Raw genomic sequence first — 27,899 nt, 5'->3', positions numbered from 1 at the left:
CATAATAAGGTTCTTAGACACATGCAGGCCTCATGTAGCTATCTATGTAACTCGGGGGCCCATCCCCGCTTCTGAATATACACAATGATTCAAAACAGGGGGCGTGGAAAAGGGGATCTTTTTGCTACCTGGATTAAAATACCTGCAGCTACATGAAAAGAATCTAAGATGTCGTCAAATAAGAAGGACTGCAGCACATATGTCAGGGACAACAGGCGACACATCCTCCCTGGCAGCGGAGAAGTTTTGCGTTTTATCTGGAGGGTCATGAGAAGCAAAACGCGTCGGTTTGCTGCATTTTGAAGAAAGGGGCTATTAATGAGAGATCCATCGACTTACTTCCGTGGTTTAAGCTCTTCGGCTGGAAGCACCTGAACATGGATTGGAAAGGAGCACAGATTTCACGCAATGGGGCATTTGATACCAAAATCGCTTCTGCAGACATCCTGATATGAGCAGAGACATGAGCAAGTTTGCTTAGTGAATGGCTGGTCATTGGGGTTGTTAAGATCATGCACAGATCCCTTCGGCAGTGCATTCTCTACGTGCTCCTCTGTTTGGCTATCATCTACTTAAGGCTCGGGTGAGTGTTGGGTGATCAAATAATAATTAGATAGACAGACAGACAGACAGACAGACAGACATAGATAGATAGATAGATAGATAGATAGATAGATAGATAGATAGATAGATAGATAGATAGATAGATAGATAGATAGAGGGAGAAAATGAAAGGGAATGAAAAATGTAACCACGTTTTGTTCACGTAGCTTAAAATTTAAAATAACTTTGATAAATATGCTATGATTCCAGGTAAAGGTATATAACCTTTTGGGACACACTGACGTTAGTACACGTTATAACAAACTTACGAGTTTTGTTTATATAATTAAATTCTTTCTAATGATGTGTTTAACACCCATTCGCCGGTAAAGTACGTGGTAATACAAATGGAGATTGTCGGTCCAAACGTAGTTTTCGAGAAAACTTTCAACAGCCGTTTAATTTTTTCAAGCACTGCTTTCTTCTCTGTTTCCAGGCTGCGTTAGTGAGCCTACTGTCTTCGCCTGGCACAGGATTACCCCCGTATATCCTCATTAGCAGTGACAGGGCGAGCGGTATTTCCACATTCCTCAGCCGGAGATTCTACCTGTTTTGCAGTGCTTCGACTTCATTCTTGAATGACTAGTAATATAGCTGCCCATCTGAATAATAATAATAATAATAATAATAATAATAATAATGGGTTGTTAGAAAATACGCCTAATGAGAACAATTATCTGAAACATAAAACCACCTGTCTCATTTCATTTAAATGTTTATGTGTATATAAAAACGAACTGTCAAAAAGCGACCGGAAGCGCCTGTGTACAGTTACTGAGCTAATTTTGAATGAAATGTGCTGCGATAGGCTACAATTCGCTTCAGCTCACGCTCAGTGAATATATTGCATTTCACACTAGAATAAAATATGCCGTATTAGTTATGAAATTTGCAGGCATAACTAAGAGAAACCATTTACTTATACAGTATGGACTTGTGAATAATATTAATTTTAAATGCTTCTGTAGTTTTTCTTCGGTTGACTTTGCTACGTGTCAGCGTTTATCACGTGTTTCGCAATATCAAGTTATTTCGCGTGTTTATCACTGGTACGTCAGCATTCAGTAAACTGCGTTGTAACGTTGAATTGTATAAATGTGCTATATACCATCTATAAACAACAAATTCAAAGAAGCAACTTAAATGTGCGTCCATTATTATTCTTCTCAAAATGACAGAACAATATCCAATAATGACCATAATTTCTAGAGAGTATGGTACATTTCCAGTAGGCTACCTCACCTTGCAGTAACCAAGAAAAGGCTAGGGGGCGGGGGAGTTTAAGTCTACACATTTTCATGTGACGTCCTTGGGCTCCGAGCTCACTGCTGAATTTTCGTCCACCTCATTTATAATAGTTAAGCCAGTAGTGATAAGCCTAATGATTGATCTTTCGGATCGCACCTAGCGACTCCGTGCTCTGAGGATTTATCAGCGTGATCCCGGTGCGCTCGTTTCGGGAAACAAGATGTTCTGTTGATGGAGGGACTGTCTGTCATTTTCTTAAATATCGCATGAAAACTAGCGCAGATGAGTTTCAGTGACAACAACACGGGGCTTTTGTTTTCGGAACCGGGTAGCAGAATTGATCAAGAGTATCAGACCATAAAAGAGGCAGGGCCGTGAACTATATAACACGTTATTATGTGTAACGAGAGTTATTTTGGTTGCGTTAGGTTCACGCAATTGTGGATAGCCTGTATGGAATAAAAACACGAGTGCATATTTCAAAAAGTAAACAGCGCGGAGCCTTAACTTAAAAGTCAGCTGGTGTCGAGTTAACGCTGGTCAGCACGTAAAGCTGCCGCGCCGCTTCCCTTCTGTTTACTTGCGTCACATGAATGAAAAGTTGTCGTTTCGATGAACAGATGAGTGTCGCCCCATTGTCCCCGCCGTGTTATAGAAGTGGGCGGATAACTGTGTCTCTCTGCCCAATGGTAGCCACGTCTCCTATAAGAGCAGAGGAGCGCTCTGCCATCCAAAAAACCCCTTAAACCATCATCATTCCGGCTTAGGAACCACACTCTGCAACTGCCTCCACCCGCCGAGAGATGACAGTCTCAATATCGGCGCCCGCAGCACACTCATGGCCGTGGGAGCTCGAAGCTGCATAGTACCGGCGAGCCGACCAGACACCGCAAGCGCATCTGACTGAAGCGGGAAGTCAGTAAAATAAGGATTTTACATAGAAAACCCTTAGTGAGAAGTTGGCTGCTTGTTCAATGCCATCATGATCATCTTTTCGTCACGCAGTGTACTGCTGTCAGTGTACTACCCGCAGATCTTCCTCATCCTTACCAGTGGAAGTTACCTGTAAGTTGACTCGAAGAATTTCAGTTATTTTCTCCTGCTTTTATATTAACCTATATGCAGCTATTAACTAATGCGACTGATTATGTGCAAAAAAAAAATCGCTTTTCCTGTACCACATAGGAGTATATGAAGTGTGCGTTCTGTTACGCAACATAGATATAGGGCGATTGGTGAATGTAATTCTTTAAAAACTGTTTTTGCAAATTACGTTTAATAATTATTTAGATATATATTTTGAAGACCAAATGATCTAATAATTTACTTATCAAAACAATAATTTATATAACCTTTTAATCTGCTCGTATTTTATGATTAATGAGTTAAGTATTTATATAGCATATAGAGACATATATAAGCTAAAGATAAAAAGTACACTGGTCGATGTAACTGAACAAATATGTTTTAATACAGTGTCTGGGTTCCAGAATATTCTGGTTTAATTTGTGCTTCCGAGAGCATTTTTTTATTTGCAACGAATATATGTATACTTTCATGTTTTCATTTTTAAAAGGTGACCATTATTTTTCATTAGTGTTACCGTATGGCAATAAATGAGTATGACAGTAATATACTACCATCACCGGTTTCTGCCATTGTCGAAATTAATTGGGAAACGCAATATCGCAAAACCATCTTTGCTTCTGGTTGCGAAAGTCTTTTCTGTTTAACAAATCAGTTTGAAATGCATAAAGTAGCTTTTCTGACTTGTTTGGCGGTGTTCAATTCTATAATAGTAAAAGGTTGAAGCTTGGCTTGAAAATAACGGACACTCAGAACACACCACATTAAAATAGTGTATTTGTAATAGTCACGGACTCCAGTTAAAGTTACCTGTCACAACTTGTGAATGAAGATTACTCTGTGTGCATTACATCACCATCTACTTACACGCCGCTCTTCGAGGATATAATTTAAAGCTACGTCTGGAAAAGCGGTCATAAAACATCAGTCACTGACCTGCTGTGTCTGATTGACACAACTCGTCACTTATTACGTCGTTATGAATGAATTAAAAGATCCCGGGCATCTCGAAACAGCTAGTTTTATGTTCGCCTTTTAAAATAATTACCGAACTGCTCATTTTATCTTTATTCTCAGACCCCAGACTTGATACTAAAATAGATGCGGCTTATGGTTACAGTTAAAAAGTGGGCACGACTATGTTTAGCTTTGGTTTGTGCATTAGAAACTACATACCATTGTTTGTTTTTATAATTCAAACCTGCTTTATTCAGCGTACAGCAAATTTGATACATTTTAGGGAAGGGGTAGTTTGAAACGTGCGTAGAATATAAAAAGAGAGGATGTGGGTTTTCGCTGCGCCTCAAACGCGCCTTCAGCTTTCCAGTTATAGGCCTATATGCTAGTAATACTTTATCATGTTTCTGCTCGCAAAGAACGCGAGTGAGCGCCGGGGATGGGTGCGCTAAACCCAGAGCGGTACCCAAGCGCTGTCATTATCACATTTAAAATCAAGCTTACTGGCTTAAGAGACCCCTGTTATGGACAAGGCGCTATAAAAACGCACCTGCACGGCAAATACCGCGCTGCTGAGAGTGCGGACGACTTGCGGCGATTTTCAGCTGCATTTAGTTAGCGTTGTTCTTTTTTGTTAAAACCATATACTTTAAAACCTCAGATTAGAATAATAAATAATAGAATCCTAAATGGCACGGAGAACATATACAACCAGCTCACGAACATCTGCTTGTAGTCTGAAAGTGGTGAAACGCAGCATGTAATTTTAATGTCATGAAGTTAAATTAAAATTAATTTAGGAGTACCGCTCACTGCCTGGCACACGGCTGAATATTGCTTTCCACCTAGCAATACCCAGAAGGTTTCTATAATTTAAACGCATACTTAAGTAAAGACTAACATATCCCTATCATTAATTGTATACTCGCTTTGCGTCTTGTGGGTTCCTGGTCTAATCCAGTGCAGGAAATGGTTTGTTTTAGTGGCAGGATAAATGTAATTCTAATGCCAGTATTTGTTAGAGCGAACCTACCTACACGGTTCATGTTTAATCGAAAGAAAAACTAGTCTAATTGTGTCAGCTACTGTGGAGCACATGTGTTGCAGCCTTGACCAGCTCTGAAACAAACCTGCACAATCTCGGTTATTACCCCGCTCATCAATTCAAACAGACCCAGATTATCCTGCAGAAAATGACAAACTTGAAAAAATGACCAAACATTTACAGGGCGAACTAATGGAATCTTTTGTGTGTACTTTATTCTGTTAAATGCCGCTCATGCGATTTGATCTCGTGCATCTTATTTGATCTCGCTTTTGATCCTTTCTGTGGGAATATGGTAAATTATTTTAATACTTTGATACAGAAATCATAATTTTAGGTTTGCCACGTACAGTTTTAATTTCACTTCAGTGAAAACCCAAAGGAACGTTGAATTGTTTGGTATTTCACGGTATACACGTAGGTCTAACATAAATTCTTTCTGTACTGTGAGCTATAGGTTACGTAATTGAGAAAGTCTAGGCGATTCTGTTTAATTTATAACTCGGGATGGTTGATCTGCCTATTAATTTAAGTTAGCACAGACTTTTAGTTTTTGCCGTTTCTCTAATTCGTAATAAAAAAATAATTTCACATCTATGTCTTCCTTTTAATGTATTTTATACTTTTTATGTAAAGCACTTTAAATTGCCTAATGGTATGTAATGTGCTATGCAAATAAACTTGTTTCACTTCGATAAGTGTAAAATTGGGATTGCTTTTCAAAGAGTCACAATATGTATATGGATGGGTTATTTGTGAAAAAGGGAAACAACGCAGATTAAATAGTCCGTTTGCGTGGGTGTAAATTAGTCTATTTATTTGTGCAGTTTAGTGGCCATACTGTTGAGATTTAGTCTGTATGCAAATGCTTTCAGTAGTGTATCAGTATGTTCATTTTTAATGTGGTCGCGGTAAGAAGTGTCCAGTTTGTGTGTGGATATGAAGTGCGTACGCTCCACGGGAGCAAAGGAGGGAATGAGTACTCCTCAGTGAATGCGCTACCCCCGGGCGCCCATGGTTAAATTGGCCGCTTATAGACCACTAGGAGAAATTAAAATAGGATACGTGACAGGGGTTAGGATATAAAAGACGGCAATTGAACGTTCGCCCATGGATAGACCTATACCATAATAATAATAAAACTATTAATAACTAAATGACAGATGTCTATTGAAGAGAAAGGGAAAATACTAAAATGGTAAAATTTAATAATTCTAAAGCCGATCTAATAACTTCACGGAGCGTTAAGTAAGGCAATAAACCCCCTGATTGTTGTTTTGCAAATTAATACAATTGTTTGCATTTGTCCCCAGGGAACCCAAACGCTAATAAAAAGGTCAGTTGGTGTAATGTAACTTGGCGGCGTATTACTTTTTACCAGAAAGTTCTTTGAGGAGTAAACAGTGGTCAGTGAGTTATCACTTATCGTAATTTTATGTCTCCATGACTACAATGCAGGAATCGGCCTTCACCGATTTCTTAATGTTAAATGCGGAAACAAAAAAACCTAGAAAATCCAAACCAAGAGTTTAAAACCAAAAATCGAGTCAGGGAACTAAATCTTATTGAATCCGTCTTGCACATTGTCAAAAAAGAGGGATTTGAAACCGGCGTCAATACACTTCATGCCCTGTTAGATGTCAGGAAAAGATTTTTAGAAATTTTCACCCACACTGCCTTGGATATCCCCCTGACATACCGTAATAAAGAAGTACTGCAGTAATAAAAGGTGTTTTACTAACAGTCCAGTTTCGTTATTTTACGACGTAAAAAGTCCCGAAGGTTTTGGTTTTTGAAAAGCGTGCTAGATATGAAAGCTTATAATTATTTAGCAGTAATTCTGTAAAATTTACCAAACTGCGTAATCATAATAAATCCATTTAATTTCTATATGACTAGGAAAATAGACATCTGTGCCAGATTCATGTCATAGTTCTGATCTAAAACGATTTTGGTAGTATGCCTATGGCTTTGACCTTACAGACAAGTTCCGGTACCTATGTTTTAGGCCTACGTAGTTTAACTATATCTAACGATATTTTAACATCAAAGTATCTTAATGTAAGTACAATTTGACGTGTGAGCTTTTGTTATTAACCGTATTTTATCCATGGCTAGAATTTAGTTATGTTTTACAATAACCGTAAATAACCGTTGTATGTTTTACAATAACCGGTCAATGAGCCGATAGAGAGGGGAAATGAAAAAAAAAACTTAAAAACATTAAAACAAACAGAAACATCTGACAAAATAAAACATTACTGACCCTTCAGCTTTATAAAACGGCGTTATCTTTAAAGCAAATATTTTTAAATGACTGTGCAGCGTGCAATTCATATTAGGCCTATATAAATAATCAGCCAACATTTCAGCTGACTAATGTGTTTTTATGTTCCTCTGAATTATAACTAGGATTATATTTTATTATTTTCTGTGAGAAGCTATTTTCTAATTTGAGCCAACCGACTCTAGATGCCTTTGTGCCGTATTTTCGCCACAGAAATAATAACGTTCTTCTATTTTGTACTTGTAAATTATTTAATACCCTGAAAGCTTTAAAAACATTTGGAAATATGGTTCATTGTCCTAAAAGGTAAATTATGGAACATCTTTAGGTACTTTTACAGTCACTGTGCATAATTAAAAGTTAATTACGTATATTCAGAAGCTTTGCAGATGAGCACGGAGATGAACCCTGCACTATATAGTACAGCACCCTCCAAACGAGGGCGCAGACATCACGAAACCCAATAACATGCATGTCGGCTGACAGAGATTATTAATTCATATGAGGTGGAGGTGTGACTTCTTTCACTAAAATGATTCCGTAATTTCGTAATGTTTGGAATGGAAAGCAGCTTTTTTAGCATTCGCTAAAACCCCCATCGTTTGGTATGTCTCGTTTTATTGTTCCATCCAGTCCACCCAAAACCGCAGAGACAGGGGCACAAATACATACATCCGAACATAAATTTAGATCAGTAGCTACAAAGATGCATATTGAATTCCTAAGAGCAAAGCTGATGTTATACCTTTGACTGGAATAATTTATCTAAATTATTTAAACAAATTGGCGGAGTTAAACTGCAAGTGTTTTTCTGGATGAAAACATCTGAAAACGATTGCAACATAATGTTTGAAAAGACTCAATAATTGCAGTTTGATAAACACGTCAAATGCACTAACTTTTGGTGTTACATTCCTGTGCTTATTTTCTTGTGCTAGGGTGCAAACATTTAATTATATCGCCCCTTGTTCTCTCCCAATTTCCAGCTAATGTTTTGTCCTTTGTTCCTTTGGGTGCACGGGGAGGTGGTTTTCTCATCATGATCTTTAGGATGGGGTAAGGTGCGTTGATATTGAGAAGAGGGATGAGCATATAGTCCTATTTTGCCTAAGTATTCTTCAGATATCTATCTTGCTGTGTCATTCGTGTGATTCCTACATCTCTGTTCCTCTAAGATGGCACATGTATCAACACAAATTACCCCCCCCCACACACACACACACACCCTGACTCTAGTTGGTGTTTGGACCCTGCTGTCCACAATGACTCACATGTCCACAATTACTATTGTCCGGTTCAATAGCAGTAATACATTGATCTTGTGCACCAGGATCATCAAACCCAAGAGAAGCAGCTTTGCTCTGCATGTCACCATCATCCAAAGTTCTCTGTCAGTATCAGATTTTGCCCATGTTCGTGGCAGTGAGATCTTTAGGAGGCTGAGAATAAAAGAGGAGGCATTAAAAACAAAAGACAGTCAATCAGAGATTTTTCTATAAAGCTCTCGCAGAGAAGGAAGGTGATGGAAGTCTAAAACAGCACCGATGTATTTATGGGGTGTTTATTACGCCGCACGTGAGCTATAAACACATCAATTTTAAATTATACAGGGTAACATTTTTGCTTTCGGCCGTTCGTTTCAGCAGAGAAACGAACCGCGTCTGAATTTGAGACGCACGCTTACGAATAATGTTTTAAAAAAACCGCCCACGATTTGCGTAGCTTTCCTGGAAACAATCCCGGCAATGTTACCTAAGTGTTAGCTCTTATACCAGTCTTTTTTCACGTCAAGCACCAGGTAAACTTGACTTAGCTCCTGATCTTTAAAGTAGTTAGAAATTCCCCTGGGGCTAGATATTCAATTTCGAAAGACTTTCAGAGATAGATTTATACCGATAGCTAGCAGTTTCATTCCAAGTTAGTAATTGTCTCGTTTTTTTTTTCAAACGAATCGGGATTCTGAAGTGATGCTTTTCTGATATGTTGTACACTGATACATTTTGTGATACTTATCTCAAAGCACAAAGTTAATATAAAATAATTCCATTTAGTCTGTTAGTTAGTCTATTGGGACACTGTGTTTGAACATCCTGAAAGTGGACTTAGTTTACTGTGGTGGTGACCTGTGGCACAAGTCGTACAATTTGGAAGCCCTGCCCACACTGATGCTGATGTTGAGTGCCCCACCAGGACCCTATCCCTCTCATTCCAATTCTGAGTGCCCATTGTATACCCCAGGACCCCTCAGTACTAGTCCCAATCCTGAATGTCCACTCTCCTCTCCAGGAACCAATCCACACTCGTTTTAATTCAGACTGTCCATTATTCTCCCCAGTACCCTATCCACACTTGCTGCAATCATGAGTGTCCATTTATCTCCCTGGACGCTATCCACACTAGTCCCAATCCTGAGTGTGCATTCTCCTCCTCAGAACACTATCCATACTCATGCTAATCCTCAGTGCCCATTCTCCCTTTTCTCTCCCCAGGGCCTTGTCCTCGGTAGTGGCCCTGGGCGCCAATATCATCTGCAACAAGATCCCTGGCCTGGCCCCTCGGCAACGGGCAATCTGCCAGAGCCGCCCGGATGCCATCATTGTCATCGGTGAGGGTGCGCAGCTGGGTATCAACGAGTGCCAGTACCAGTTCCGCTATGGGCGCTGGAACTGTTCGGCCCTGGGGGAGAAGACCGTCTTTGGGCAGGAGCTAAGAGTGGGTGAGTCGGCCAACCTGCCCTGGTGTAGTGCACCATGCAGTTAGGGTTCTTGCATGCTGGCAGGAGTTAGAGCTGCAAGTTTATGGTTGCTTGGAATGACCCATGCGGTTGGGTGATGAGACAGACACTAGCTCACAAGTCTCATGACCATGTTTGCCCTGGGCTGTTGTTCCTGTGCTCCGTCAGTGTCCTTTAAAATCCCAGTCTGCTCCAATCTTCCTTTGGGGAAAAAGAGATTCAAAGCAGACTTACAGAAACAGCTTTTCCATGGAATTGCTTTGTTGCCTCTAAACTTGAGTGTCTTTAATGCACATTTAATTCAATAACTCTGCAAACAATCAATGCTTTTTAGCACTGGATGGATGTATGATTCAATTACTTCAAAGGCATTTCTGTGTGTCACAACAGGGGTGTTTTGGTAATGAATTCTCGGGGTGTCCTCCCTGCTCTCTCTCTCTCTCTCTCTCTCTCTCTTTCTCCTTCCCTCCCAAGCATGAGTGCTGTCCATCCCCAGAGGCTGGTTTATTGCCACACTGACTGATGTAAGTCTGTCACAGCTTGTCTTTAGTAAAAGCTATAGAGTGGTAAATCGGCTCAGGGAAGCTGATAGCAATGAATGGTCCCTGGGGATGGGAGCTGAGGGATTTAAATTGGTCGCAGTCAGCCAATGATCTGAAGGCTCTTCTAGCCTTGCTCTACCAAAGCTGATGTTTCAGAACACAAAATACAATGTCCACAAAATAGCCGGACATTGTTAAAGCCTTTTCAGCTAAATCAGGTCACTTTACTGCTTTGATAATTAATTTGTACATCTGTGTGTGGAGTGTTCGTGAGTGTTTCAAGGTACAACAGAAGGTCACCTTTATGTGTGTTTGCCATCACTTGAACCTGCAGCAGCTATTGAAGATCTAAATAGACAAAGATATGTAACATTGATAGTGGAGTTATTACATAAAGAGGACAGCTAACTTCAGCAACAAACCAGAAGGTTGTGGTGGTAATATATTTTTGGTATTTCTGCTACTTTGAACACCCCAGTAGCCTGAGGAGCTCCTGGTTTGAAATTACTGAAGAAGTTTGCTGTTATATTTGTAATAGACTTTATGTACTTTAAAACTGTACCAAAACCAAATAATGTGGTGAAAATGATACGACTCTTTGATTGATTGTTAAGAGTGGAGTACAATTAGAAAAACTACTAAATATTTATGATTATGATTTATAACCAAATTACTTGTAGGGTACAGTTAAATATTTTGGGGTTTGGATATTGTGCAATATAGCAGAGTCATAATATAAGCAACTACATTGCACAAATGTTGGGTAAATTCACAAAGGATTCTTGGTCATGGAAGGGCAAAGGAATGTTCTTATGAGGATAGAGCAGGAGTCTCCAGCTTCCATTTCAAAGACACCGACGGGCTTTCAGCAATGCAGTGCACCATCGAGGTGAGGTGACACCTATGCCTACAATGGCTAAAAATATCTCTCTTAATTGCCCACTGCTCACATAGGGTTGGTCAGTTTGGATGCACTCAGCAAAAATACAACTCTTGTCCAAAAAGGCACAATTTAATAGCCGGCTTATTGAATGTTACAGAACGAAAGAAATCCTGATTCAAGGAAAAAAAATTGTTAGTGAGATGCCAGAAATTTGATATTTATTTCTGTAAATATTAATATGTTTTTAAAAATGGGGGGCACTATTGGCAAGTCCCTATCTGAACATTTCTCAAACCCAGCAATGCCGGAAATAAGGATGTCATAGGTTTGACTGAATCGAGGATGAGTTACTGTGGTTATCTCCTTCAATGGCGCATCACAGAAGACTGAAGGGACTCCAGTATGACTCTTAAATGAGTCAACCTTCACAAAGAGCTGCAGCCAGATATCGACCTGTATGCCCTCGAAAGACAGACACCACAGACTAATAAAGAGATACTTATGGAAGAGGTCTTACCACCCAGGCCTCACTATCATTTTATTAGTTGAACTCCATGAATTTGCGATTTATGACGTGGATTATTTTATCTGGGATTAATGCTCTGTTGCTTGTTAAGATGTTTTTTTTTTCTTTTTGAGGTAATTAATTTCGTGGTAATCAATCATTCTTAGACTTCTCGGTCAGGGCCTTGCAACAGGAAAGCGAAGGTGTCCCGTCTATTTGCAGTGGGGTCGGGAAGGTGCGCCACCCCCCAATGAAGATGCAGGGAACCTGCCGTTCATGGCCCAAATGACTCAGTGCTGGTTCAGCAGCAGTAGACAGGTCTGAACGATGGCAGGCAGGCTGAACTGACAGCCTGGGGCGGCCTAATGGTGGGAGGTCAGTTCACTCTCACTGAGCCCACCTATCCCCCCCACCGCTCATGTACATCCATCAAGAGCAGTGCTGACATACTGCAGGGCCTTGTACTCCCTCATTTGGGCTGGCCCCCACGTGGACCTAGCACGGGGTGGGGGGGGGGCAGGAGGGAGGGTGGATCTGTGCCCACAGAAACAAATATCAGATGAAAAGGGTGAAGATCAGGAAGCCTGTTTTGGGGGGGGGGGAAAGCCTCTGATGGAAGCACACGCTTTAGGTGCTGAGTGTACCTACAAACAACTCCATCTAAGGTCAGGAAAAGGGAATCCCAACGAGAAGAAGGGCATCCGTTTTCAAAGTCAACATCATATAACATGACTTAAGACACTATTATGGCATTATAGATATTCATATATTTTATGCATAAGTTTAAACACAACATGCCAAGCATGATGGCCTTTTCAGGCAAGGCCTTCACAGTAGTTTAATTGAGTCCTATGTGGGCCATCTTGGTTGGTTCTGTATGTTAGTGGAAAAAATTAGGTTTTACAAAAGAGGTTTCTGCTGCGTGCCAGAGCTCGGGCTAGCATTTGGCTTTCCGCTCTAAAGTTAAAACAGCAGAAAGGCAGAGAACGCGCTGTAGCTGTGCAGATAAATTACAGCTCTTGCTGTTTCTGAGACATTCCTTTCTGTGTCATACGCGAATGCCGGCACGCAGAGAAATCACCCCCTTTATCTATTCATTTTACCTTGTTTACACATTATTACTGCTGTTTATGTTAATCTTGACGTATTGACTCTGTCATTAAGGATTTCCTTATCTGTTCTTAGTGTTTTGGTTATGACACATTTATACCAAAACCGCGGAATTAATACTGATCAGAACCAGCATTGATTTATGTGGTCCTGTCAGCCCTCCACAAGCCTGGATCCAGGTTTCGTACTGGTATTGATGCCCCCCCGGTGTTAACTTATGTTAATGAAATCTGAGACCAGTCAGTAGCAGATTCTGTTGACCTGTTCCTGCTGCCAACGTCCCAAAGAAAAAGGCCGCTTTGAATGCTGGACTGCATAAAATCTCTCGCTATCATGAGTGTCATCATCCTGGTTCTTCCCAGGAATAACTGGGAATAATATGAGAATAATATAAAAACTAGGAAAATCTTTTTTTTTTTTTGCCTGCTGCTGCTGGTTGTTTTTTCTGTGGGAGTTTTGGATTCTTTTTCCTGGAGGGAGAGAATTCAGCAGATCATTCATCAGCCTTTGGATCTGTGAACGCCAGCTTCAGTGCCCGTTCCAGGAAGCGCAGAGCCCCGGACCGGGTGTGGGAGAGGAAGCCGGTGAGCTCTCATGGACAATCCAGATAGCAGACACACCGTGATCGGGATGACAGCCCACTGGGATCCCACGTTTATGAATTTTACAACAGCTTGTACAGCTTGAAGGGGATTTCCACCCAAAAATCAATGTTAAATTCATCAGACTATGTATTACTGCACCTTGAAGAGAGAACTGGACTTTTCACCCATGATGTCACTATGAGACATTTGGTTTGTGTTGGAAGTGGCGGAGGGCAATGCAAATCAGAATCATTTCTCAGTACTTTACTACAGACGTATTCCTGATTCTCTTCAGTCTGTGGATATCTTCAGTTATTAAAACAAATGTATGCTTACTGTGATATTTGCACTGGAGTGAGCCGAATGGCCATTTAATCCAGGTAATTGTGACGGTAATATCGGAATCTGAGCCACCTGGTGAGCCAGCCCCTTAAATCAGTCGGGTGTCAGTACCAGGACGGTGATCCCAGACGGGCAGGGCAGGTGTGGCTTTCACACGGGCTGGCAGGAGAGCAGATCGAGGGCTAAGCTACCAAGCAGCAGGGTAACCGAACATGCACTGCACTAATAAGCAGCAGGTGAGTGGAACGAGTGCTGAGTGACTGAGCGGCAGAGGAACGGGTCAAGCACAGAGCAACCGAGCGGCAGGGACCCAGTGCTGGGGGTGCATGTGCGAAAAGGATCTTCTCAGGCACAGGTGTGATTACAGAACCAGATTTAAATAAGGAAAGAGTTGCCCAGTACACTGGACCTAGACAATACTTGGCCAGAAACAGGATTTCTGTTCTGACGCTGTTTGTACTGTAAGGGCCCCTGTAACAGCACAGCTGGGGTATCAGTTTCTTGAAGGTGTGTGTGTGTGTTGGGGGGGGGGGGGGGGGGGTCAGTGATTTCAGCGAGCTACAGACACTTATGAGATAAAGGCTCCCCATTCAACATGGACAAACTCTGTGGGCGGCTCATAGCAATGTAGGAGGCAGGGGGCAGAGGGACAGGCTGGAAGAGCTAGGTCACCACCTAGATCAAAGACATCTTTGTTCATCCCAGGCTGATGGAGCAGTGGGGTCACCTGTTTGAGCACTGAGAGTGATAAGGAGGCTCAAACAAGGAAAATCAATACCTAAAGACCAGCATGTTCCTGATCACTGTTAAGGTGAAAATATACAGTTGAGAATTGGCAAGAAAGGACAGATTCTACCAAAAGAAAGATGAGCAAGGACAGCATCTTCAGAGGGGGTGCTGACTTAGTAAACCAATGGAGTGCGTATCTGATGCCATGAGTCAGTGTTTTTGATGTTTGACACGGTGCCTGAAGGCTGCTTTCAATCCTGACTGCTGCCTCTCAGTCAGGCTCAGGGTTTCAGGTGGATGTTGGCTGTCAACTCTTAATGGGAGGGGGGGGCATTGCCAAGGCACAATGTCCAAGAAGCCCTGGGACAAATAGTTCTGCAGCATTGACAATGTAACACCACTGACATCTGATATCTGTCTTTAATTTTCAATTTTTAATCTCTGTAAATATAAATTTGGGTGCAGTGCATAAGGCTGACCAGTGGGTGTCACTTTTTTCTTCCACCCTACAAACCATTAAGGATGTCTCATAAAATATTTGATCATGTACAGTTACACTGAAACTGGTGGTGGTGACATTCCACAATTCTCTAAGCTGTTTCCTCTTAAGGACACAAGCCGTTTTTGACTCCTATTTGATGGAAACAGCAGACAGTGAAACGTCATGCGAGTGGTTTGAAATGACGCACTACCCCCACCCCACCCGCCATCTGGGTTGTACCTGCTTTCCATGTGGCACCAGGGTGCCCCCACATCCCACCTCATCACGGACACTTGCCACTGAAGCCCATTAGCCATCTGGTTTAATATTCCCCCTGTTCTCCAGACCTTCCAAGGTTTCAGAGCTCTGTCCAGTTTTCCGCTGCCGGCATTCAAGTCCATCCCAGTGTGGTTCCTCTGGAATCCAGTCAGAGCTCTGGGTATCTTTTGCATTCTCCCTGTGGTGCTTAGTACCCATATGCCTGTGAGGCCTGAGCTTGTGGGGATGTACCCTGTGTGCTCCTTCCCAATGTGGCAGCAGCGAGCCAAGGTAATGACATGGGAGGTGTCATCACACCAGGTAGCCAGGAGCAGGCAGGGTTGTGGAAGGTGGACTGGACCAAGCAGGCAGGAGATGGTAGGCAGAGAAGGTGGACCGGACGAACTAGACAGGAGCAGGTAGGCAGAGAAGGTGGACTGGATCAAGTAGACAGGAACAGGTAGGCAGAGATGGTGGACTGGAGCAAACAGACAGGAACTGGTAGAGCCAGAGAAGGTAGACTGAACCAAGTATACAAGAACAGACATGCCCAGAGGAGCAGGTAGGTCAGTGTAGATCGACAGGTCCAGGTAGGTTGGAGTGGGTATAAAATAGATAGTACCCCCCAGACAGGGCAGCACTTTGAAAATACTGTTCTCATTAGTGGAGTTAATTCCTAGCATAGAAATGTGACAAGGGCCAGAGAAAGACAGATCGCATTTACTTGCTGTGGCACCTGCAGCCTTCTTTCCAGAGGACGGGGGGAAGACATTCTTATTTCTCTTGCAAACCTGTAGCCAGCCTCAGAAAGGGTGGGGCAGGAAGCCCATCTTTCATCATGATGGTTAGGAGACACCTGGGTGGAATTTGGGTGAGTGCAGTGAGGGGATGCAAAACGGACGGTGCACACGTCACTCCACAAGGGAGCTGTGCTCCACATGAGAAAAGCAGCTCATGGGGAGAAGGATGTGGAAAAACTATATGGGGGAAGGGAAAGTGTTTTTTCATCCATAGGATAATGGCTGACAGCAAACAGTGGAAGCACATAGTCTCCTGCGGTGGGCTAGACACATGGCACCAGTATAAAGTTGGAGTCTGCAGATTGTTGGGTAATTTTCTTTCCGGGGCGGGGGGGGGGGGTTCGTTCTGGCCCCAGCTGTGATGGAAAACTTTTTCACTGTCCTTTGGCCCTCCACACCCCTAACACCCCCCCCCCCACACACACACACACACACATACACACTGCCCCAAACACACACCAGGCCCACATAAATGCCACTCAATGAGGGTGGCCATCCTGGAAATTGCCCCCTAACTCCTTTGTCATAAAGGGTGGGGCTCGGGGTTGTCATGGTGACAAGCTGGTCCACGGGAAGGGGGTGGAGAAGACATTAGCGACAGCAGTCACGCCCGGGACAGGCTCCATGTCGGAATACCAGTTCCAACTGTAATTGACCACAATATCCGTGCCTTGGAGAAGAACACAGCCAATATTATGCATTCAAACTCCAAATTGTTATAACGGTTGTGAGGTTCTGCCATTCAGGACTTTGGCACTGCAGTTTTAAAATTCTGCTTTTTTCTAGTCCCTGTCTTGATTGGTGCTCAGCACAACTGCAGGATATGCAGGTCTGAGCTCAGTAAATCCTGTTGTTGTCCTGCTGTGCTATTCCCTGCTGTGTAGCAAAACACAGAGCCATTATACCCCTCTGACTTCTGAGAGTTGGCACAGTACTCGCGAATGAAATAAAAGGCTCCCACTGGAACCTCAGCCATGCTCTGAGACGAAACGCACACTCACATACAAATTATAAAAAGAGCATGGATGATGACTCTGAAAAGCGAATGACTCCTATTCTCAGTTTATATGAAGCAAATATCCATTTTGTCATGTCTTAAATCACAAATTTATCCTGCAGACTGTGAGCCATGCAGAATACCACATAATTTGCAAGATTAAGAGGCACAGTAAATGAAAGAAAGATATAGGTTTCATACCACCTTATGGGCTTTCTGTCAGGGCTGTCCTCGTGTCTGACATGAACAGGCGTGGTGGTGACACAGAAATGTAACGGACAAGGTCCCTTAAGTGATGCTCGGGGTCACCAAGGGCATGTGAACTAAGCACCAGGCTGGCTCAGAGTCAGACCCGCGGACTTTCCGGAGCAGAGTGGCGCACCAGGAAGGTGCTTATTGGAGGAATTCAGCACTTTGGACAGCACCACTGATATGCTGTCCTTAGCGTGCCTGAGCCGTTCACCGGCAAGAAGGGTAGGGTGCAGAGAATCCTCTGGTTCTGGCTGAAGGGGTCTAAAGACACAGCAGAATAGGAGGCTGGACCTTACTCCGGGTGAATAGTTTTACACGCATCTCCTTCCCCACCTCCTCTGGTGCCCCCATCTTCCTAGTGTCACCAACCTCTGCAGTCCTGGAGGAATTCACAGGCAGGCTTCCAAAGGAGATCATTATTCTTCCCCGATGCTGTGATTCTCTGGCAGGAGTGATGTTTAACATCTCAGCGGGTTAACGTTGGGTTTGGTAGAAGAAAATACTCACATTATGAGCTCAGTTAACCTAGTGGTTAAAACTATTAAGTGATTACCACTGTGGTTATGCTTGTGACTCTGACTTTGACCATGACCTCATTTTACACCTTGTTTTTACTAAAGCAGGACTATTTTTCTGTTTTATATAATATTAGCATGCCAGGGTGGGAGGGGGGACTTTCTTCCTCTCTCTCGCTCTCTCTCTCTCCATCCCTCCCTTCTCTCTTTCCATTTACCTCTCTGTACCCCTGCAACTGTGGCAAGAATTTCATTATGTTCCTGGGAACACACATGACAATATAACTGAACCTCAATTAATGCGTCGCTAAGATGGTTGTTACTGCAGGAATTATTTCTGGTTCACAGGCTGCGATTAATACTTGTAAATTAGTAGTATTTACTATTGCAGTATTTAGTGCTTCGGATTCATGTAGCCTTCAAAAAATCTGGATCTAATAGGGCACCAGCAACTTCACCCTGATGAACAGGTTATCTACAGCCAATGTTAAAAACAAACTGTGTTTGAGGCAATCAAAAAGGTTACATTTAAAGCGAAAAGGACACATCTGAGAACCCCAACCAGCTTCACGATAATTAAGCATGCTTACTCTTCCTGCTGTGTGATTAACAAAATGGTTAAAGCATGTTTAGTGTAGTGTAATTAATGGTGGTTAATGGGATTCACTGATTAAGTGGAACCCATCAGTTCATTTGGGGAGTAATATCTCAGGTTGTGTGCTGAACCTTGAACATGGTGTTACAAACTTCCAATTTATTTATATTTTATCAATTCAGTAATTCCTGAACTTCTAAATCATATATCCAGCAGGGGGTGATATGGCACCTCAATGATTGTCCCAGGTTCAAACCCTGCTATGTGTTGCCCCTATCCTATCTATCTGTGCGATTTACTGCCCATATTCTTTTCTGCACGAGAACCTGTTGGGACTCGGAGTGGCCCCCCAGAGGCTTCAGTGACAGTTGGACACATACGTGTGTATGGGTATACCCAGTGCTGGACTGGCTAAGCGACAGGATTGGGGAATACCTGGTTAGCCACGATCCCCACCCCTCCCGCCCAGTTTTACTGCCTACACTGTCCCCGGTTTAGAGCATGACATTCCTGAAACTCCGTGCCACTCCAACCTTGAGTCTATACCTGCCCGTGATAAGCAAGAAGCCCCTTGTGACTGTGTGTCGTCCCCACCGCCCGCAGGCAGCAGGGAGGCGGCCTTCACCTACGCCATCACGGCGGCAGGCGTGGCCCATGCGGTCACGGCGGCCTGCAGCCAGGGCAACCTGAGTCACTGCGGCTGCGACCGCGACAAGCAGGGCTACTACAACCAGGAGAAGGGCTGGAAGTGGGGAGGCTGCTCAGCGGACGTCAAGTACGGCATCGATTTCTCCCGAAGGTTCGTAGACGCCCGCGAGATCAAAAAAAACGCCCGGAGGCTGATGAACCTCCATAACAACGAGGCGGGAAGGAAGGTAACCCCCCCCCCCAGACAAAAGCATCGATCCACACCATTTAATGCCAGGGCAATTATTTGCAGGAAATGAATCGCTCGGCATGCCCTTGCATCTGCTTTCGCTATTTCTTGCCAATAATTATTTCCTTATAAACACAGCATATTTCACGTTGTTTTTTTCTCACTTGTTTGATACCTGTCTGCTAAAAGGACTCCGACACGCCACAGGTCGCTGCCTTCCTGTGCGAACGACACCTGGTACAGCCGCACTCATGCCAGCGTGCCTGTGTGTGTGTCTGTCTGACGAATGCGCGCTTTCTGACAGGACAGACCCGGAACAACTGAACTACGGCAATGTGGTGCCGCACTTGTCAACAAGCACCCGTTACACTTCCATGTGTTGGCTGTGCTTTAGCCAACAGATGCTCCCTCCCCCCTACAACCCAGCATCATTTCTGCTAGTGAGGGCATCTGCCTTATGTCTGTTTGGCTGTGTTCGTTTGTCATTAGTCATCTTTGAACAACAAAACAACATGGGCCATTACAGAACGAGCTGCTCCTGGGTGCGAATATTAATTATGGAGATTAATGGAGCCTAATGAATGCACAGGGTTTTCTGCTAGGCACTGGAAAGAGGCGGGAGAGAGGCATTGTCCTGCCAGGTGGCAGCCTGCCATGCCTCAGACAGCCCTAGGCCACTTGTTAAGTGTAAAGTCATTCTGCTGCAAGTTGCCAATCCTGCAGAGACATGGCTGTCCCACCAGCAGTTTCCCAGTGTGAGCCTTCCACTTACTGCATCTTATCCCACCTGTAATTTGATTATTTACCTGGCAAAGGCTGAAACTTGGGTCCTCAGTAGGCACAAGTGTGAAGTCATTTAGCTTACTAAGAAAGTGAAAGTATATAAACTATTAGCTGCGAATGCTGATACCTGTAAAATCCAAATGGAAATTATATCCGTCGATTAGCTGTTTTCAGGTCAACAGTGACTATTTAAAAACCTACAAATGATGGTCTGTCACAGAAACTATTTACAATGGACACAGTTTACACAGGCAAGCAATAGTCAGCCAAAGAAACTGTTTACACAGCAAGGCAACAGTCAGCCAAACATTCAACAATCAGCCATACAGACAGTGGCGGCTGGTGAAATTTTATTTTTGGTGGGGCTGACGTACCAATAGATTTCCCTTCATAGTCCAGTATAAGCATTCAAATGAACAGTCAGAAAATGACAACAATTTCACAATCATAATTTAATTTCCTTAGTTGGCTGGGTGATATTTATTTCGGGCTTGTCGGGTCTCAGCTCCTTAACATGGATTTTTTCCACCATTGTACTTCTCGCAAAAGGGTAATTCAATAACGATCTCACGGAACTTGCTGGAAGTCGCCCCTCAACTGTCATCGTCGCCATCATCTCTCTCTGACTGACCTGAGAGCGATCCAAAACTTTCCTGCATTTTCTGTAGCTGGCGAAATTTCCAGCACCTCAAAACCATTTAATTCGGCGATGCTGATAGGCAAAATCTTTATTATATTTGCCTAGCAACCATACATGATTGGCTATTTCGCTGCACTTCTGGGGCGCTTTGATAAGTGCCCAAGAAGTGAAATGATTGGTGGAAATCTGTCGGTGGAAATTCACCGTTGAATGAGAGTCAGTTGGTGGAAATGTTGCTTAAATAATTCAGATTGCATGTAGACACACACTATTAAATAAATCTAACATTGATTAAAAAATATATATATTTTTTATTTTTATATATTTTATATTCCCCCCCATGGGCCAGCCGCCACTGCATACAGACTATTTACACATGGAGATAACAGTCATGTACAGACTACAAAAAGAGACAATGGCTGGACACAGAGACAACAAACAGTTATGCAGACCAGGAGCAACAGTGTGACACACACAGACTACAAACTTCCACATACTGTAGACTACATAGCAGGCAACAGTTGGACACAGACTTCTTACACAGGGACAACAGAGACAGAGACTATTTAAACGGGGAGGCAACAGTTGGACACATAGACTACAAGCTGCCACACAGACTACACAGGAGGCAACAGTCAGACACACAGGCAATTTAAATGGGGAGGTAACGGTCACACGCAGACCATTAACTGCAGTCAGATGCATGCAATGAAAAAGCACAATTTTAATTAAGAAGCAGTTATTTATCAATAAGGTTAATTCTCCTATTTGTAACACCTGATAAGCACCCGAGGAAATACGAAAAAATGCACAAAAAGGCCACATAGAACAAAGAGACAATAGCAGGTGGACAAGATCCATCCATTCAAACATGTCAGTTAATGTGCATGATAACTGAGATGGATGTAGTTGTGTATGAAAATCTGCATACTAAATACAAAGCTGTACTAGCCTGTGTGACTTGGAGTTTAAAGTTAAATACACGCACACACACATACACACACATACACATATTTATATATTTTTTTTCTTTTTTTGACTGTGACACACAGATCTCTGCAGCACTGTCCTCCTCTGTGTACCAGCCTGTCGAACATTTGTAGGCACAATCATGTTTAGTAGAACAGGCTACATTCCAACGGACTGAAATGCTTTTCAGAACAGAGACGCTAAATATCCATCAGCGCGGAGCTGCAGAGCCCTGCGCAGGAATGATCATTTATGAGTAGAAAAGGAGACTCACTTTAGTGCCAGATGAGCAATTACATCCACATGAATCCAATTTCTTGCAACTCCTCCTAAGTACACAGTGTGTTTGACGTGAACGATCGTAGCTAGGAATTTCTGGTCTTTTACTAATTGGTAGCAGGAGACAGACTATGATGGACAGTGTTACATAAACACTTCCAACTATACACCAATCAGGGGGGTTCCATAAGGAACAATAATTGCGGTCTGTGCCATAAGTTCTTGGGACGCCCTAGTTCTCCGACGACACGCAAGGCAGGGTTTCTAACTGATGCCATTGCCCACCCCCTGATTACCCTCTCATATTCCTGCCATTAGCCGTATTTCACTCCAAGACAATGACTTTGTTTCTTGTATATGTAATTGTCTAGATAAATCCATTTGTTACTCCAAATAACGTTATTTTAAGAACCTGCGTGTAGCCCCTGTGCCAAGTGGACCCTTGAACCTCGGATTTCGCACGGCTGAAACACCCTGGTTATTCCGCCCTATTCGCGTGTAGATGAGAAGAGCAAGCGGTGCCAGGTTAGATCGTATAAATGGTGATGCCATAACTTTTAAAAATGTCAGATTCCGATGTCCTGAAGTAGTCGCAGAAGTGAGTTTCCCCTATCGCGATGAATCTAAGCCCGCAACTCACACACTACTGAAAACGGCTGCATTGCATCTTTATATAGTTTAAGTTTGTTTTCAGTATTCTTAAAAGTAGACTACCGGTTTGGGGTAAATTATGAATGCATTTTAGTTTACGTTAAAAGAAATTTTAAAAAGAAAAATAACATCAAACTAAAATGAGGTAAAACTGTAGCGAAATCGTACGTATTTTAAAACCTACAGCCTGCATGATTTTTCGACCAGTTCTCAATCTTCAAAAAGCCTTGTTATTGCACTGATCTCTAAAACAGACCCTGAACTGTACACTCCCTCCATCGGCCTGCTTCTCTTTCAATATTTCGATGGTCGGCGCAGCATCCAAAGCACACTGCAATCCAGATGTAAACGGTTAATGGTCATCATTGGAGTGCGTATGAGCAGCGTATCTGCGGCACATCAAGTAGCAACGTGCTCCATATTTAAGTAGAGTGTAACAGTATACGAACACAGTGAAATGAGATTTATATTTGTTTTTCCCCAGCACTGATGTGGTCTTTTGGAAGGTACAGAGAATTACAGAGCAGGATGTCACCAATAATGGTGTTTTCCCCATGTGTCTGACATATTACTGGCAAGAAGGAGCATTTTAGAATCTCAAATATTTTAAACTGGATTTAGGTTTATTTCATGTGCAACTGCATTTTAAAAATGTCTACTAACTAGAATATATTAGACGGTCTGTAAGTGATTAAAATGACTTAATTTCCCCCTACTGTTGATTCTTTATTAGAATTGGAGCAAATCTGAAACATTCCGTGGTTATATTATATCTAGATTGCGCATTGAACAAAAAATCGTTAGATAGATAGATAGATAGACAGATGATAGATAGATAGATAGATAGATAGATACACGACCAGAAACTGTGGCTTATAATTATATTGTATATAAACATAGAAAAACATTTGCGCACAATTAAGAAAGGCCACTGTCGTCATGTTTATCTCAGTGTGAATCGAAGTGAACAAAGACGCCATTCATGGTTTTTCCAACTTCTTCCACCCGTTTACAAAAACTTTAAATCCAAAAGCGCATCCTGTGTGCCATGCCGCAGTAAAAACAAATCTGGTCTGATGGCCCGTTTAGTTATGAAGTGCTTGGAAGCTATAGGACAGTTCGAGGAAACAGCGCAGGAGTTATTGATCTAGAGAAGAGTGAGGAGTACATGTGCACAACAACATAGTGGAGCTTCATCAAGGCCGGCAGTGGATATATGAACGCAGGGTTGCAGATGCTTAACATTAGTGCCCCCCCCCACCCCCCACCCAAAGAACCAACCTCAAAGGCGACATCTTTACTGTTGTTGTCCCATTTGTAAAATGTACTAAGCAACATAATAGTTTGCATACAAAACAAAGTTTTAGGCATTGAGATCTACAATGCAAGCTTATTGTTCCTCAGAATAACATGATTAACTTAGGAATACTATGTGCAATTTCTTTTAAGACATTCAATAAAAATGTATGAGTACGTCTGAAAAGAAACATTATGAGAGACGCCAAGCCCAATTATGAATTCTTACTATAAGTAAACTGCACATTGCCTTTTTATAGTGGGAAGTGACACATTGAATTGAAAGCCATAGTAAGAAAAGTACAAGGGAGGGGGGCAATCATGCCAAATCTGCACTCTGAAGCCTTTTATTTGTTGGCTCACGTGCTGATTAAGTGCAAGTGCGCCTGAAAGGTGCAGAGATTTAAGCTGCCGCCTCTTTAACGGGCTGCAGTTGGGCATCTCTCATATGAACTTTGTGCTTTCCCATCTGGACTTACTCTGAGGTCTTCCCCTCTTCTCTTGCCAGGAGATGCCTTTCCAGAGCTTCTGCATTTCTCTTCCACAGCCAAGTGGCCATTTTAATTATGGACATTTTGATGGGACTGTTGAGCTAAATGGAAAATAAATTTACTTCAAGACCTTTTCTCCTCCTCATATATTTCACCTTCCCAATTCTTTGACATGTGACCTTCTCTGCTCCATCATGCCTGACCTTTTCTCCTCTGTTACCCAACCTACTCTGCTTGTTGATATCTGGCCTCTGTTTCTCTGTTGGCACCAGTTATAAGACTAGAGAGACTTCAGAAGTAATGAGTCTTCAACCTTTTTCACAGATTAAATCTTATATCACAATAATAATGTTGATCATAATCTCTACAGTGAAAATGACTATGATGATGTTCTTGATGATATTGGTACACAAAGTTGTTGATGATGATGTTGTTAATGATTATGGCTTTGGCGGAGACAGAATAATCATGCTGCTCTTGATGATGATGGTTATGATGGTAGTGACAAAGATGTCAATGATAACAATGAGTATGGTGAGGATGAAGAAGTGGATGATAGTAATAATGGTGTTGATGGTGAGGATGACTGTAAAGAAGATGATAATTATGATGAAAAGAGCAGTGATTACCATGCAGTAACAATGACATTGACAATAATGTTGGTACGGACGACTGGAAATAATGATGGTGAAGTAGCTTGTGTTAGAGATTGTTCTGATTGAGAATGATGACAGTTACAGTGGCTGCGTACTTCTCTAATTCCAACTGTCTCTCCCAGGTTCTGGAGGACAGGATGAAACTGGAATGTAAGTGTCATGGAGTCTCAGGATCCTGCACCACCAAGACCTGCTGGACGACGCTGCCCAAGTTCAGGGAGATTGGCTATATCCTGAAGGAGAAGTACAATGAGGCGGTGCACGTAGAGGTTGTGCGGGCTAGCCGGCTGCGACAGCCCACCTTCCTAAAGGTCAAGAAGAGCCCTGATTACCGCAAGCCCATGGAGACGGACCTAGTCTACATTGAGCGCTCACCGAACTACTGCGAAGAGGACGCCGCCACGGGCAGCGTGGGGACGCAGGGCCGCCTATGCAACCGTACCTCGCCACACACAGATGGCTGTGACCTCATGTGCTGTGGAAGAGGCTATAATACGCATCAGTACACCAAGGTGTGGCAGTGCAACTGCAAGTTCCAGTGGTGCTGCTTTGTCAAGTGCAACACCTGCAGCGAGCGGACGGAGGTGTTCACCTGCAAGTAGGGCTCAGGCCGGGGTCGGCGGCGTTTTTGGAAGAACGCGATGAACAAGAACAAATGGAATTTACAACGTGGAATCCCTATGCCGTTGTTTTGCACACAAGAATCTCGGTTTGCTTTAAAGTGTCAATAGATAAAACATCCATAGGTAAAAGTCCAACTTGACTCACAGGATAAAAATGGACGCTTGTAAAAATGGCACAAAGTGACTAACTCCAAAGGATGTTGTGAAACATCGCATCACCTGCTTTTTTGATAGAACAGAAAGTTAACAGTCCTGTAGAGTAATGGTCAGCCTTTAGTCTAATTAACTTAAAGGAATTGCAGGGGAGAGCAGGCCTGACTATTAAAAATCCATGGACATTCCTTTTTTTATGAGCTGTCAAAGCAAAGAACGCTACATTAACTTAGCGCCCTTCATGCGCTGAATTAGCCTCAATGGGATTTATCTCTACAGTAAGCCTTATGCCAACTGGAAAAACATGGAGTATGTTAGCTATCCAGTCACACTGGGACTGTTTGAACACTGAAAATAATTTGTTTATTTATGTTATAGTATCTTTAAACAAAGCACTAACGGGTAGAAATGTCTTATTTTGTTCTAAGTGTAAAAAGAAACTTTTTAGAGATTATATTTGAAGGTGCATATCATTTTAACTACCCCGTCCCCACTGCTCTTTTTTGAACAATAACATTGCTACTGATGTGTGGAATTCAGATACCTACCCACAATGCATTGCATTTCTCATGCAGACACATTTGTTTCAGTTCGCTGTAGCTGGTGGCTGGGAGGTGCAACGCTGTTTCTGCTTTCTGTTTCATTATAAGAGAAGATACCATTAAATGCGAACACTATGACTCTGGGTTCGCTGTCCAATTCTGCACTGACTATAAAAAGAATCCAATACCACTCAGCTGAAAAGAAATCAATATCAGTCTGAGCAATGTTTGAAATAAATGTGACCGACCGACCGAACGTCATGCTGCTTCAGGGTCTCACGCCCAAAAAATTTGTTAGTGACCTTGCTGCTGGTTCGTGTTCCCCAGCTTTTGGGGCACCTGCCCGTGAGCAGGCAATAGACACAAGCCAAACCCCCCAAAGGGAACCAAGAGCCCAGCTGGGTCATGGCTTTTTGTAAACAGTAGATCTGTCTGAGGTTCGTTTGAGAAGACACTGGATTTTGGCAAATTTCGGCTAATGAATGAAACTTAATTAAAATTTATATACATATGTATAATGTTAGTTATATATGTGGTACTGAAACATATACAATCGTAATATTAAGAATATTTATAATGATGTATATATGTCTGTCTATACTTTTTGCACTTTAAATCATTTATATTCTGAAACAAATGTTATTGATATTGTTATTATTGGTAGTTTGACAAAACAGTTGTTTTTCTAAAGAATTTGCTCTGAAACTGAAAATCCAACTCAAAAAGTTCATTTGTTTTTCTTTTATACTTAGTGTACATAGAGCGAACCTGAGGAGATTTACTCTGGAGAACAATTATAATAGCTCAGTTATAAATAATATTAGTAATATTAGTAAATTGTTTACTTTAAGGAGTATTTGCATTATTTAGTTTTCATAACAACCACTGCTTTTTGACATAATCAAGCCAGCTGTCTATAGTAAAATTCAGAATATAGAAATTTATTACTTTGTAAATATAAACATTTATTGTTTTATTAAAAGACTAATTGCTTAAAAATGTATAAATCCTGGTTTTGCGTTCTCTTGCCACAGTGATCTGCAGAGGCAAATGAGGCACGGCTTTTAAATTTTCCACTCTCTGTTAATGGTTCTGTTCCTGGGCACAGCACCAACAGGTTGAACACACCATCCCACACTTGACAGTTACGCAAACAGCCTCTTCGATGTGTTTTGAGATTCCTCTATGCTGTCAGCAGTGTCTGGAAAAGTCTCTAAGATATTTTAATATATACAACTAAGATGTGACTATGGTTTTCCTGAAATCAAAGTAATATATTTTCTTTATATCAATTTTTCAACTTAAGGAGATCAGTTTTTCAATTTTCACAGCTAACGATATCCTGAAAATGTGGTTGAAATATGATACATTGTATTTCTAATGCAC

General features: G+C 42.2%; 1 protein-coding gene across 2 annotated transcripts; it reads left to right on the top strand.

Annotated features, from left to right (window-relative positions):
- Positions 1-34: 34 nt before the first annotated feature.
- LOC125738288 (protein Wnt-7b) lies at positions 35-27,899 on the top strand. Of its 2 annotated transcripts, none has more exons than XM_049007131.1 (4): positions 35-583; positions 9,716-9,942; positions 19,157-19,428; positions 25,318-27,899. In XM_049007131.1, exons 1-4 carry the CDS (start codon positions 513-515, stop codon positions 25,795-25,797), a joined length of 1,050 nt encoding a protein of 349 aa, XP_048863088.1. In that variant the 5' UTR covers positions 35-512; the 3' UTR covers positions 25,798-27,899. The 2 variants fall into 2 exon arrangements, with proteins under 2 accessions (XP_048863088.1, XP_048863087.1); XM_049007130.1 differs by lacking the exon at positions 35-583 and adding an exon at positions 1,231-2,916.

Source organism: Brienomyrus brachyistius, chromosome 3 (genome assembly GCF_023856365.1).
Source record: "Brienomyrus brachyistius isolate T26 chromosome 3, BBRACH_0.4, whole genome shotgun sequence".
Classification (NCBI taxonomy): Eukaryota; Metazoa; Chordata; class Actinopteri; order Osteoglossiformes; family Mormyridae; genus Brienomyrus; species Brienomyrus brachyistius.
The sequence above is the reverse complement of the archived record's forward strand: the minus strand, read 5'-3'. Positions and strand labels throughout refer to the sequence as shown.